This window comes from Myotis brandtii, unplaced genomic scaffold, assembly GCF_000412655.1.
Source record: "Myotis brandtii unplaced genomic scaffold, ASM41265v1 scaffold185, whole genome shotgun sequence".
Lineage (NCBI taxonomy): Eukaryota > Metazoa > Chordata > Mammalia > Chiroptera > Vespertilionidae > Myotis > Myotis brandtii.
In genome coordinates this window covers 8,734,763-8,749,815 of record NW_005356870.1, presented here as the reverse complement: position 1 = coordinate 8,749,815, position 15,053 = coordinate 8,734,763, and the positions used below count along the sequence as shown (strand labels likewise).

General features: G+C 36.9%; 2 protein-coding genes across 4 annotated transcripts in view; one reads left to right on the top strand and one right to left on the bottom strand.

Annotated features, from left to right (window-relative positions):
* The window catches only part of MICU3 (mitochondrial calcium uptake family, member 3), a 73,682-nt gene extending 73,387 nt beyond the window's left edge, over nt 1–295 (bottom strand). The window contains exon 1 of one of the 3 annotated variants that reach the window (XM_014537907.1): nt 30–295. In XM_014537907.1, coding sequence (XP_014393393.1) covers nt 30–119 — 90 coding nt within the window. In that variant the 5' untranslated portion in view covers nt 120–295. The remainder of the gene's footprint in view (nt 1–29) is intronic. The other 2 variants (XM_014537906.1, XM_014537905.1) reach the window with 2 other exon arrangements.
* Nucleotides 296–12,039: 11,744 nt separating this feature from the next.
* The window catches only part of FGF20 (fibroblast growth factor 20), an 11,348-nt gene continuing 8,334 nt past the window's right edge, over nt 12,040–15,053 (top strand). The window contains exon 1 of the mRNA XM_014537933.1: nt 12,040–12,163. Within this exon, the coding sequence (XP_014393419.1) occupies nt 12,040–12,163 (124 nt within the window). The remainder of the gene's footprint in view (nt 12,164–15,053) is intronic.

Below are 15,053 nucleotides of genomic sequence, written 5' to 3'. Positions count from 1 at the left end.
CGCTGACCGCGCCCTCGCCCCTGCCGTACCGGGTGGTCTGGGGTCGCTAGTCGCGCCCCTCGGAGGAGGTCCCATCGCCTAACGGTCTCCCGATCTTCCCACGCGAGCTCTCCAATCATTTGTATGGTATCTGAGCCCAACAGAAATGAGGCAGAAGCTTAGGCTCAAGCCATACAAATGGCGAATTAAATTGAAGGCTGTTTTGACTACACAATGAAAGCTCCTGGACTTTGGATGGGGGAAAGCTAATGCTGTTTAGCTTTGTTTTTTTAGTTACCGTTTGAATATATATATTTAAAAACATTACCATACCTGAGGCCACTTAATTCAACAAATCAGAACTGTCTTGAAGAATACCCTTACTTTTGGAGGGAAGCTGTTGGGTTTAAATATAAAATAAAGAACTGGTGTGTATTGTGCCATCTTCATTCTTGTTGTTCTACTTGTCTGTTACACTGTCAGTGTCACTTGTGTGTGAGAGAGAGAGTACACTGGACATCAGGGGTCTGGAACTCAACTTCCAGAACCCAGAGCTGTGGAGCCAGAGACTCAGCCACTGAGGACCCGTTTTCCATCTGATGGTCTCCCGCTCCCAATGACAGGTTGACGGTGGTTTGCACCCTGCCCTTTTCCCTCAAACAGCTGTGTCTAAGCTCCAAGAAGTCAGAGTTACTTAGTATCTACCCATTTCCTGGTACATAGTAGGGCCTCAATCAATGTTTATTAAATGGAGAGAGGAATTTATTATTATTGTGCGGCGGGGAGGCCAAGATAGAAATAATCAAATGTAAAGTAGCTCATCAGCCACTAAAGGAGATGATAAAGCAAGCAGCACATCTGGAAATGAAACGAATGCACATGGGAGGCCGAAAGGAGAGAGCCGAGGCGTTGGTAAGGAAGGATTAGAGGTCATGGAGATGGGTTCATGCAGGAAGAAGTTTTGTGATTTTGTTACTTGAGCCCAATCTTACATGTACTTTGGCATGATCCTGCTGGACCTAGGGCTTCGAAGCAATAGGCTTCCACCTATGGGCCTCTGAGGAATGCCAGCATGAGCCACTGCCAAAGGTCACTGACTTGACCTTGACAGCTCCCTTTTTGTTCTTACATGTCTCACTAGTGACAACCACCAAGCTGCCAGTTGTGTACATTTAACCATCTGACTTCAACACCAGTAACAATCTGACCATTACATCTGTCCAGTCTGACTTCTACAGCTTCTGAGTTTATATAATTTCCAGGGCCTTTGCTGACAGTGTCTCTCTGTTTAATTCTTACTGTTGTCTTTGTCCTCCATTTAGTGGCAGGAACCTCTTATCTTACATATTTGGGAAACAAGGAATAGCAGCTCAGACTTGCTACTAGTACAGCTTCCTGTCTAACAACAAGTGAGCCCTTTTTCAGTTGTTATGTCCTTTTTTTCATGCCGGATAGCGATTCAAGTGTCTATGCCCATTAAAAGCTGTTTTCTGGTAGAGAATAGCTTCAGAGTAATACAATGACAATCTTTTATGCAAGAATAGCATTAGGGTAGCAAAACAATCTTTCTAAAAATGTAACTGCTGGAACTGAGCATAAACATACCATATGATCCATCAATTTCACTCCCAGGTGAATACTCATCAAAAATTGATTACTTTATGCACACCAAAAGACATGGAGAAATATTTGTAATTGGCCCCAAACTAGAAAGTATTCACATGTCCATCAACACTGGTATGGATTTTGTGTGTGTGTATGGTACATTCATATAGTTGAATGCTCTATAGCAAGAAAATTACTGAAGTGCAGCTACATGCAATCATCTGAGTAAATTTCACAAGCATAACATTGAGTTAAGGAAGGCAAACACAAAAGAACCAACTGTATTATTATATTTTTAAAATCAAAATGACACATTTATATTCAGAAATATAGTGTTTTCGGGGGGTAGAGTATAGTGACTGAAAGGGAGAAAGGAGGGTTCTGGAGTTCTGTTCATGTTCTGTTTCTTGATCTAGGTACCAATTAGACAAGTGTATTCACTCTGGGAAAACTCACAATCCCATTTCATGTATGTTATACTTCAATAAAAAGCTTATATAAAATAAAAAAATAGAATTTCTTCCTAGTGCTCTTATACTAATGTGTTATTTACTAGAGGACTTGTTCAGTTCTGAACTGTACAACTTAGAAGGAATGTATAGAACTTGTGAAGAGTTGAGATAAGAGTGAAAAATTGAAGAGTTGGAAACTCATGGGAAAGGTAGATAATCTTGTTATAGCTTTGAGAGATTTAACCAAGGAGCACCTTAATAGAAGTCTTTTGGTACCTAAAAACCCTTAAGAAGATGCTCGTTAGCTATTCTCCTTATTTATTAAGGAAAAGCCAAAAGGAACGTCATATTTTAAGCAACTACCTAGTGTCTTATCTTCTTTGAGTTGTAGTACGTTCTCCTGTAATGTCCATATGGCTAGACCCAGCAGGTACCTAGTAGTAAGGCCTAGTGCAACCAGTATATACCCTTGTCTCTGGCTCTAACCCCACACTGTCAGGTGTTGGATGAGAAATTGCTTTAAGGGCAGATAACCAAACAGAAGGGCAGCCTTCAGAACAGATGGACAGCTCAGCACCAAGAGGAGAAATCAAGCATAGCATAAGGTAAGTCAGTGTACATTCTGCATGAAGCTTAGTGGGATGGCAAACCAGTATCACTTCTTGCCAACTCCAATTGATTGGTATTGGTTACCCAGAACACTGTGATGAGCAAAATTTTCACTTCGGGTCCAGAATTAATCAGAAAATGCCTTGGTGGATGAATATATCTGCTAAGAGCAGGCTATTAGACTGAGCTGAGCTGCATTGTTGAGCCACCATAGTTCCTTTTTTATTATTTATTTATTTATTTATTTATTGCAACTCTTCAATTAGAGAAGACAGTGCAAATAATTGCAGGAACAGATAAATTAAAAATATTTAAATTTTCTGTAGTATACATGTGAACATTTTGTATTTACCTTGTAACAATAGAAAAGAATTTAGAGATAGCTAAGTCTGAAAAATTTTTAACCTTTTAAAGGCTTTTTTTTTGTGGGGTGGGGAGTCTTTAGTGAAAACTGTCAAAAGAAATCTTTAGCTACAAATGGCAAAAATTTACTTATCTTTTAAGCAAGAAAGGGGTTTAACAACATCCCTTCCCTTCTTGGGTTAATTGGTTTCAATCAACCTATATACAGACATTAATATTAATTACTTTTACTCTTTCCAAATAATTATATTTGTTTTTCCAAAGACTTGGAGTTTAAAAAAGTCATCTGAGGCTTGGACAGAAATAACTGACTATCCAGAGCCAGTGGAGACTTGAGCCGAGTCTGCAGTGAGCCAGTTACAAACTGTGCCTTTACCAGCTGGTAACCAACAGGACCCAGCTCTCATTGGATACTGCAGGCTAATTAAGTGTTGCTTTATGCTAATGTTGACTTTTAAGTTTGATTAAAATATATTATTTCAAATTTACAATACAATGATATAATGCATCTAAGCAATATTGAAATTTATTACACTTAAAAGTTATATCTCGTCCACAGCAAAGTAGTCATTCTTAAGGCAAAGTGATAAATCAAGTGATTTAGATCACTATGCAATGTTTTTTTTTCTGTTAAAATAAATCAGCTTGCCTCAAACACTAGAGATTGATCTAAAAACGAAAAGTCTGAAGTATGGGTTTTCATAAATTCCTTGGCAACTGAAGCATATCAAAACTCGTCTGCACTTTGGAAATGATTGTAATTTTTTTCAAGATTGTCTCAAATCTTATGTTCAGGAGCCTGTAAACCTCAGACCACCACATCAAGGGGAATGAAGTGAACCTTTCCCTGATGATAAGACTTTTTAAAAAACCACTAAGTGAGCTACTCTAACATCATCATGCAGGTGCACAGGTCTCCTTGAACAAATTATTCCAGAATAGGGAGGTCTGTTCCTTCACCCTTGCAGTGCTAGACAAGGAAACCATGTTTGATTGGGATTTTACTGTGTGTGGTATTTGTTTCAGGGCATATGCTGTGATCAAAATCTATGTACTGGAGCCTGCGTTCAATATCTAGAATTAACCATTGAACTCTTGGCTATGGCTAAATATATTACATGGACTTACTTATTAAGGAACTGAGCAAGTCCTCTAGTGCCTACCTATGTGCCCGTGAAGAATTTGTCCATAAAGTGATTTTTAAGTAAAGAGGAACACTGAGCAATGATAAAACCAATATTTGAAATTCGAGATCTTTATCCAAACCAGGGGCTCTCTCAGACTGAAAATAAACCAAATGAAGAAGGAGGAGCTAAACATTAGAGTAATTCGTCATTTTAAGTCTTTTACAAGTGGAAACAAATGAGAGATGAATTTCAGAAAACACTGTGAATGTGCTTTTGTTCTTATTTCCAGTCTGGAGATGAAAATTAAAAGTTCTTATAATCCTCTCTGATAAGTATGAAGGACTGATATGCATTCTACTGGAAGAGGCAACGAGGCAGAGATGTGAAACAAAGGTTTGGGACAGAGGTCTTAAAGGTGATAACTGACCACTACGCGGCTATATATTGAAATTGATTTGGGCTTTTATGTGAAATTAGTAAAATACCATACTTTGAAAGATAGCTTACCAGTACATATGCTATAAGTGGGTTATGTTAGAGTAAAAATTATATAGCATTTACATAATAATGGGAACTTGCAGGTACAGCTATAGAAATATTGTGTTATGTTTAAGAGCACTTCAGATGTTGGAAGCTCATGTTGTATACTTATTTATATATTTGCTTTTATAAAATATCAATATTTGAGTGTCATCCTTAGAACCTTCCTTATTGTTGTTAAAGTCCTGGTTTTAAGGGAAGGAGAATTTAAATAATTTGAAGACAGAGGTTTGTGAAAATTAGTCTATAGAGCAAAGTTACTGAATCCTATTTTCCAACTAAGTTTCACCTTGAAATTTGGATAGAACATCATGAAATGTTAGGTTGGATGGGACCATGGAGATAACTGAGCCTGAGGCCTGCATCTGAGAGCACAGGAAAGTGAATGAATGGTGCCTTCCCAGGAGACAGTCCTGACCTGGCTATTGTCTGCTCTCCCTCCCTTCCTGGCACTCACTCCCAATGGGACTCTGCTTCAGTGGTTCTCAACCTTCTGGCCCTTTAAATACAGTTCCTCATGTTGTGACCCAACCATAAAATTATTTTCGTTGCTACTTCATAACTGTAATGTTGCTACTGTTATGAATCGTAATGTAAATATCTGATATGCAGGATGGTCTTAGGCGACACCTGTGAAAGGGTCGTTCGACCGCCAAAGGGGTCGCGACCCACAGGTTGAGAACCGCTGGCTTTTCCAAAATGCTCACACCATTCCAAGGCTGGTTTAGTCTACCCTGCTACCTGCTTTAACAAATTACTTTGAACTTCCCCATCATAGCACCACCACTATAATGTTCTCTACTTGTTTGTATTTGCCAACTAGACTGAAAGCAGCAGGAAGACAGAGATTGTGTTTTGCCTTTTAACAAATACAGACAGCACCTGTTCTACAGTAAGAAGTCACATATTTTTTGACTGAGAGACAAATATTTGTTTTTATAAAATGACTGAGAATCCATGTGAATTTAACATGGGTATAAGTTCTTCAGAAGGATAAAGCGATGCATTGAATTATTGTTTAAAATTCAGAAACACAAGCCAATAAACTGCTAAGTTAAAATGATTGCCCTGAAAAAATATTTTTTCAATAGTTTCAGCTCATTGGAAATATTTTTAATTTATTATATTGATAACTTTGAGGACATACTAGTGGATCTGAGTTGACTGAACTCACTCCTAAAAGGTTGCCATCTGAAACTTTCTTCTCTTATTTTAAAGAATCCTCAAAGAGGTTATTTGCTGTTGTGATCATGTTTTTTTGTTGCTGATTCTGGTACATGCTGCTTTATGGGTGATGCATTTCTCAAAGAACTGCTCTTTGTTTTGTATGACAACCAAGTACTCCGAATCCAGTCCCTTGCTACTGCATGTACTTGACTTAGCTCCTTGTCCTTGAACGCAGTTCACAACTTCACTGCCAGCTAGAAACTTATAGCCTAGTTCACAGGAATAGCTGGAGTCAAGTATTTTCAGCGTCAACACTTTCAAGGTGTCCTGACAGCTGCACAAAATCTGCTGAGCTGTATTTCATTCCTCATGGGATTATTGACATTTTGCAGTTTTTCTGACTTTTATCTTTGCCAATGACCTACTCATTATCATTGGGCTGTTATTCTGTTTTTGTTTTCGAAAGTGAAACTTGCACGAGGAAGTTACCAATGACTTGAAGCTGGAGACGTGAAACTTGGCAGCATTCCTTCCTGTCTATCAAGGTCCCTCTTGGCTTTCTCAGGGGTCTGGGAGCGGGTGTGCCTACACCGTCCTCTAGTGGCTGTCCTTTCTCTCAGTGCGTGGATTTTATGCCCAGGAGTTCTTATTTTTTAAGATGAAGGATATTTTGCCCAGTGTGCATGTGTTTTCTAACAGTCAAGTTAAATGTAAGTCTTTGAATATACATTCTATGACCCTGAACCATTCTTAGGGGAAATATAAAAATAAACTTAAAAAATCAAAGCTAGTACTCAGGTTTCTGAAAAGTCTTTAGGTGTATGTCAATCAACCAATAATATGTATCAAGTATAAAAATATGCCAGGTACTGTTGTCAGTGCCTGATATACATTCATGAACAAAACAGACAAAGATCCCTGTCCTCATGGAGCATACATTCTAGTATGAGGACTACGCCAAAGAACGTGTTTCTCCTTAGGATAACATTCAAACCAGGCTACTGTACATGTGTGATATTTCAGTAACTGTGCTATTATGAACTACATTACTGATACCTGTTCTTAACATCTACAATGAAATGTGGTTGACATTTGTCTTATCATCTCTAATCTGCCTTCCGGGCAAGTTGCAGGTGACTTGAAATACGTCACTTGCATAGCTGGTACTAGCCCCAAGCTGGTACTCACCTTACAAATGCATTACTTGAATTCCATGAACTAACATTTCTCACTCCAGCGCGAGTGGAATTTTAAGTGGCCTAAAACCCAGAGAAAATTGATAATGATTATTGTCACTGAAATAATATCTTAGATGCTATAGCACTAAAGGATTTTCATAGATATTTAGTCATATGATTCCTACAACACTTCAGCAGGTTGGATACAAATACTACTTCATCCCAGTTTTATACAGGAAAAACTGAACTCCGAGGAGGTAATGTAGTTTTCCCAAGGTCTCATACCTACTGTGTGGCGATACCTTGCTTGTATCTAGTAAGATGAACAAGGAAAGAAAACAATACAAGGCAAAAATCAAACTGTGTTATTACTCTTCTTGCTCTTGGTGGTGGGTAAAGTGAGGAGAAGGACTGCATTAGAGTAGTTGACATTCTTGAAATAAGAAGGTAATAACAACTATATTCAATTTGTGTCAAATTTTCATTCTGCCTGATTTTGGTCCCCCAATTTATATGTCTTTATGGTCAATTAATATTCATTTTTCCACATGTGTTCAATATGATCCACAGAGGATATACAACTTGTTCTGGTCCAGGTTTGGGATTCGAGCATACTGGAACTCTCCTATGCAAATGCATAGTTCAAATTCTGGAATTCTGATCTATCTCAATTATCTTATATTATAACTGTTGCATTTAGATTTTGTCTCCTATAATTAAAGTATTTCTAATATCTAAGTTGTGACCTTTAAAATTTCATATTAAAATTTTTATTTTGATATAATTTTATACTTACAGAAAAATTATAAGAATAGTACAAAGAACTCCACATACCCTTCCAGCACATTCTTCAATTGGTAACATCTCACCCCATCTGCTTTATCATCTATCCTCTCTTTTTCTATATATAGCTGTGTATACATTTTTTTGAGCCATTTGAGAATAATTTAATAGAAATCATGCCTCTTTACCCAAACATTTTTATTTTGTATTTCCTAAGACTTTTCCTTATATATTCATGGTAAAATGGTTTAAGTTAGGAAATTTAACATAGATACAATACTATTATTTAATTCAGAGTCTATATTAAAATTTTGTCACTTGTTTCAATAACCGTCTCTTACACGGTTTATATTTTTCTGGTTCAGGCTTCAGGCCAGAATCATGCATCACCTTTAGTTTTTATGTCTAAGTTTCTTTTAACCCAGAACAGTTCCTTAACTTTTTTTCTTTTTTTGTCTTTCTTGATTTTGACAGTTTGTGAGACTATAGGCAAGTTGTTTTGATGAATGTCCTTCAGTTGGGGTTTGCTGATGATTTTTCGTGATTAGATTCAGGTTATGCATTTTGGACAGGAACACACACAAAATTGACATTGCATCCTTCCTAGGATATCAAGAGGCACAGGGTTTGTCCCATTATTGTTGTTTACTTTTATTATTTGGTTAAGATAGTATTTGCTAGATTTAATTCACTGTAAAGTTATAATTTTCTCTTGGTGATTAAGAAATAATTTGGAGGGAATGTTGGATACTATAAATAGCTCTTCTTCATCAAACTTTAACCCATTCATTTTATTTTATTTCTTTTTTCTTATTTATTTTATTTTTTTGTTTTATAGTTTTAGCATGCATTAATGACTTTGCTGGATTAGCTATGATTATATCATAGATGCAAAATCATCATTTCGTAATTCCATCATTCTTTCAGTATTTATTAGTAGGAATCTACCATAAGGAAAAGTGTTCTCTTCTCCTTTACTGTTTTTATGTTTGATTGGTTGTTTATTTATTTGAACAGTTGCACTCATAGTTTATTATTTTATTCTATGAATATCTTGCTCCTATTATTATTTTGATTAAAGTTATTTATGGCAATGGAGAAACTGAGTCTAAAGTTTATATGGAGGGGCAAAAGACCCAGACTAGCTGGCGTGGCTCAGTGGTTAAGCATCGATCTATGAACCAGGAGGTCACGGTTCAATTCCTGGTCAGGGCACATGCTTGGGTTGCAGGCTCGATCCCCAGTAGGGGGCGTGCAAGAGGCAGTTAATCAATGATTCTCTCTCATCATTGATGTTTCTGTCTGTCCCTCCCCCTCCCTTCCTCCTCTGAAATCAATAAAAAAATATATTTTTAAAAAAAGCCCAGACTAGCCAGTACAATACTGAATGAGAAGAATAAAGTTGGAGGACTGACAATACTTGACCATAAGACTTACGATAAAGCTATGGCATCAAGATACTGTGGTACTGGTGAAAGAATAGACAAATAAACCAATGGAAGAGAATAGAGATCCTAGACATAGATCCATATAAATATAGTCAACTGATTATTGACAAAGGATCAAAGGTCAATGGAGCAACAATGGGATACTTTTTCAATAAATGGTGCTGGAATAATAGGACATCCACATACCAAAAAATGAATATAGATACAGATCTTACATGTTCACAAAAATTAACTCAAAATGAAACATACACCTAAATGTGAGATACAAAATTATAAAACTCCTAGAAGATAACATGGGAGAAAACCTAAATGACTTTGGACATGGTGATGACTTTTTAGATATAGCACCAAAGACATGATCCATGAAATACAGGGTGGGGCAAAAGTAGGTTTACAGTTGTTCATATTGAAAAAAATACAATAATAAATAAATAATACAAGAATAAACTCTGTTTCATGTACTGATAACTGCAAACCTACTTTTGCCTCGCCCTGTATATAATTTGCTAAGCTAGAATTCATTAATATTAAAACCTTCTGCTCTGCCAAAGTCAAGAGAATGAAAAGACAAGCCACAGATTGGGGAAAAATATTTGCAAAAAACACATTTAATAAAGGACTGTTATCCAAACTATACCAATAACTCAAAATTCAACAAAAAGAAAGCAAACTACCCAAATTAAAAGATGGGTCAAAGAGCTTTAGAACTGCTTCATCAAAGAAGATATCTAGATGGCAAATAAACGTGTGAAAAGATGCCCCACATCATATGTCACTAGGGAATCACACATTAAAACGAGATACTACTCCACACATATTAGTATGGTCAACATCCAAAACACACCACCCAAATCCACACCACCAAATAATGGTGAGGTTGTGGAGCAATGGGAACTCTCATTCATTGCTGGTCAGAATGCAAATGGAACAACCACTTTCGAAGATAATTTGGCAGTTTATTGCAAAACTAAACATACTCTTGCCATACAATCCAGCAATCACACTGCTTGGTATTTACCCAACGGTTTTTTACACAAAAACCTGCACATGGAAATTTATAGTTTTATTAATAATTACTAAAACTTGGAAGCAACCAATATGTCCTTCAGCAGGTGAATAAGTAATCTGTGGTACATCTGGACAATAGAATAGTATTGAGTGCTAAAACATAATTAGTTATTAAGCTATGAAAAGACATGGAGAAAAGTTAAATGCATATTGCTAAGTGAAAGAAGAGAATGTACTGTATGATTCCAACTATGTGACATTCTGGAAAAGACAAAACTATGGAGACAGTAAAGAGATAAGTGGTGCCATGAGCTTGGTGGGGGGAAGGATGAATAGGCAGAACACAGAGGATTTCAAGGCAGTGAAAGAATACTATAATGATGGACACATATCATTATACATTTGTCACAACTCCTAGACTGTACAACACTAAGAGTTAACCCATGTAAACTATGGACTTTGGGTGATGATGTGTCAATGTAGGTTCATCAATTGTGACAAATGTACCACCCTGGTAGGGGATGGGGAAGCTATGCAAGTGTGTATCCTCTTATTTGCTGTGAACTTAAAACTGTTCTTAAAAATAGTCTTAAAAAGAAAAAGGTGCTCCAGTCCTGAAACCAGATATTTTCCAGGAATTATGGGTCATATTAATGGTAGATTGAATTGAGAAACTAAAGATCTAGACACTAGGTGTGCTCAACTGTCTGTGGTGTATCCTTGATGCTAGGCCCCTTTAGTGGACAGAACTAAGATGAAACACACACACACACACACAACACACACACACACACACACACACACACAGCTATGTGTTCATACCAATAACTGCATTTTCAATTCATACTATAAGATTCATTCTAATCTTCCCTGTTTTCATGTCTATAGCTCCATTCTTTAAAACTGAAACACCTAGCTTTCATTATTGTCAATGTATGTGATTATTTGCTCAATCTTACAATATACTAGTCTAACCCCTACCACTGGGGAAATCAGTCTTTGTAACTGAAATTCAATGTTTGTTTATGTTTGTTTTTCTCTTTAGACCTTAATTATATAGCCAAAGAACTGTATTTGAAAGTTACTTAGTTTTTAAAAATATATATATTATTATTATGTTCTGTGTGGTTATGTTATTTATTTGAATTCAGTTAGGTTCATTTGTTTCTGGCCCCATTCCATTTTCCCCTCATTCTTGTTTATTTTATTCTACTTAAAAAAAATTATAACCTTTCCATTTCTCGAAAAGTCAAAACTCTATAAAAAGTTGTTCTCAAAGAAGTGTCACTTTCCTTTTTCTTCTCACGTTCACCCAGGTAGTCAATTAACCAATTAGTTTCTGGTTTATCCATTTATGTTTATTTTTGGGGAAAAAATGAACACACACAGGTAGAAGTTTATTACTTTCATTCTTTCTTATAGAAAAGGTAACACACTGTACATAAAGTATGCTAAAGCTTTGCTCTTTTCACTTAATAATATATCCTGGAAATGCTCCATATTAGTTTAGAGCCATCTTTGTCAATTTTTCCAGGCTGTATAATGCTCTACTGTGTGAAAATATCATAACGTACTCAATCAGTTTCCTATGCAAGGAAATTAATGTTGTTGCCAATATTTTGTAATTACAAATAAAAACAATGTGAGCCAGTGTACTTTTATTTTATGGGGGTAAAAGTCGTGACTTTTAAATGAGCTTTTTCTTTTTCTTAAGTTAAACACATGTAGAAGTATCAAAAAACCATTTTTTTTCATGTGTAAAACAAAAATTCACGGCAATATGCTTGCTGAAAAGCTAGCAGGAAATTCTATGGTCTGGAAAACTGTAACTACATTTGTGGAAGTAGAAATTGTACCACATATTTGTAGAACAGCAAGGCAAGTGTGGTCTCTAGGAAGTATAGGTAGAGTTGATTAGATTGCAGTGTATACTTAAAAGTTGAATAATGCACTCTTGTAAAACACTCTTCAAAATTATTTAACTTCCCATGATATCATCACAGCATGTGCAAAAAAATCTTTAGTGTTATCTTTTCCTGTCACATGACTAGTGCAAACAAAAGAAATCCTTATCTTTTTGTTTCTATTCTGGCCCTTTATAAAATGGCATTAAGCACCATTCAAAACTTACACATTACAGGTTTGGTTGGGGGAAAAATATTTATTTTGTATTTCAAATGAATTGCATTTGTTAAATTATAAAGCAGATTTCCCCCCAACAACTGGAGGTATCTAGCATCTTGTATGCATGGAAAATTTCATAGTTTTAAAAACATTTTCCTAAATAGTTCACATTTAAATCTCATAGCAATCCTAGATGTAGTGAACTAGGCAGGAGTTATATTGTTCTTATTGTACAAAAGAGACAACAGGCCTTCAGAGAGCTTAAGGTCATTGCCCTGGGATGTAGGACTAAACCCTGAACTAGAATCCGGGAGAATTTTTTTCCCCTTATAATGTGGAATGTGCCTATCTCATAGGATTATTGTGGTGATCAAATACTAGTAAGACAATGCACTGGAAAATGCCAACTCTGCACAAAGAGAAGGTAGTTCTATTATTAAAGCATTTGGGTTTTGGTGACTATGTATAAAATGTCCCCATATTTTTGCATATGTAAATAATATAAAAGACTTAAGCAGTCTTAGAGCTATAACTCCCACAGCAAGACTCAAAGTGTGAGGAAAATGTTTTATAGAATTAAAATATTTCATTTTTTACCAAACTAGTACTCAAGGAACAGGTGACGATGTTATATATCCATCGTGGAATAATTAATAGTATTATATGTTGTGCAGAACCTAGACCTTAAAACAAACCTCATTAAAAGGTACTTGATCTTTGTTTTAAACCTTTAAGTATCTCTTCTTTAAAAGTGTTCGATGTATGTACTGGCTATTTTAGTTATCCCCCTATGAGATTCACACAACTTTGATCTAACTTTCTTTGATTTAACACTGCAATTAAGAAGATTTGGTTCAAAGTAAAAGCTCATTGGTTGGTGTTTTACACTGATGTGATAATGTTTACACAGATGTCCTTTGAAATCTTGATTATGGTGGATTTGGGGGTCCTACCACAAGACAGACTGCTGTTGTTTGAAAGGTAAAATAATATGACATTTACCTGGTACAACCTTTAAAACAGACTTGGCAGTATACATTTCTAAAGTGATTTATCTGTTTATTGTTTTTAGCCAGTGTTTTTGTTTTATTTCATATCTATCAACAGTAAATCACTTGTTTTAAGGACTCTTTTATAACTTGGTGGCACAAGGGTCAGTACTTAGGGCCATAGTGATGAAAAGGTGTAACTTTACCTACTTTAAAGCACCTGCCAATTAATTAGCAAAAAGCCCCCAACCCTTTAGATCAAATAAAACAAAGCGTCCCCATCCACTTGCGCTCCCCGGTTTAGGCTTTTGCTGAAAAGACTATGAAACTAGACTGGAAAACTAATCTTTAGTGATTCCCTAAAACTTTTTGCTCAGGGGAAGCATAAATCTCCCAAAAGATGGATTCTCAATGCTTCTACCACTGAAAAAATAGTAATGGAAACATCTTGTGGTCCAAACCCAGAGTTTATAAGTTCAAATGGAGATGTATCCAACTCCTTCACTTCAATGATTTTTAATTTAATAAATACATACAGGCATTCTTTCATTTTTTTTGCCAGTAACTTTTCATATCTCAAAAACACGTCAAGAATCAACACTGTTTTTGTAATTAAAAGCAAACCAAAAATCTAACCCTAAAGAAAACGCAACCAAGAAGAAAGGGGTGTGCTCTTGGGTTAGGAAGGTCCTGGGAGGCGACTCATCACTTATGACACTATTACAGATACTCATTTTCTATTCGTGGCAAATATAAGGATGAACGCTACCTCTTTCCCGCCTACTTGGTTTTACTCATAATCCCTAGACTCAGGATTTATTATGATATTATATTGATTAACAGTTCATGACCTTAGCACACAATGTAAAACTTCTAGGTAGCTATAAGACAATCTTGGTTATATCATGTGCTGAGTAACGATTCACATTAAAGAGGGCCTGGGAAGGGGGAGCCCGTGTGTTTCTAACCTAACCCTGATTATGTAAAGAAAATCCCCCATCTAAATGATAAAAGAAAAGAGTAATGCTTGTACATTTTATTAGTGTTTTAAAATTAGCGAGTTAAACTGTCAAAGCTTTGATTCTCCTTTCATGTGTGTCTGGGCAGGTCTAAGCCTCAGGTAACGCCCTTTTTCCCTTTTCCCTCTCTTACCTTTCTTTGCACCTGTCCACTGCAGGCTCTCCCAGCAGCTCCGGAGGAGTCCAATTCTCCTCCTCTCCTCTCCTTTCCCTCTGCTCCCCCTCCCCCTCCCGGCCTCCCCTCCCGCCCCACTTCCCCTTCTCCTATATACCTGCCAAGCTGGGCTCCTTTTAGCAGCCATCTATCACTGCAGAGGAGCGCACATCAAAGGCCGTTGCACAGCAGCGGCGGAGCCGCATCAAGGTTGTTCCTAAGACAGCCAGCCCCAAAGAGGGGCCTTGACTGCGCCTCCCCGAAGCTGCTGGCCGGCTCTGGCCACGTGTGGGAATGCTTTTTGCGACTGCACGGACAGAGAAGCGTCCAGGGCCCCCTTTGGTCACTTCCGAAGAGCTAAAACGTGTTGAGAGGAGGCCGGTTTAAGATTTCAAACAGAACCTCCCCAGCGCGCTTGAAAGGACTCGATTAGCATATGTCAAGAGGACCCGCTTATATACTCGGCGTGTATGGACACAGGACGGCTCTGATCGGCTTGCGGAGCGGG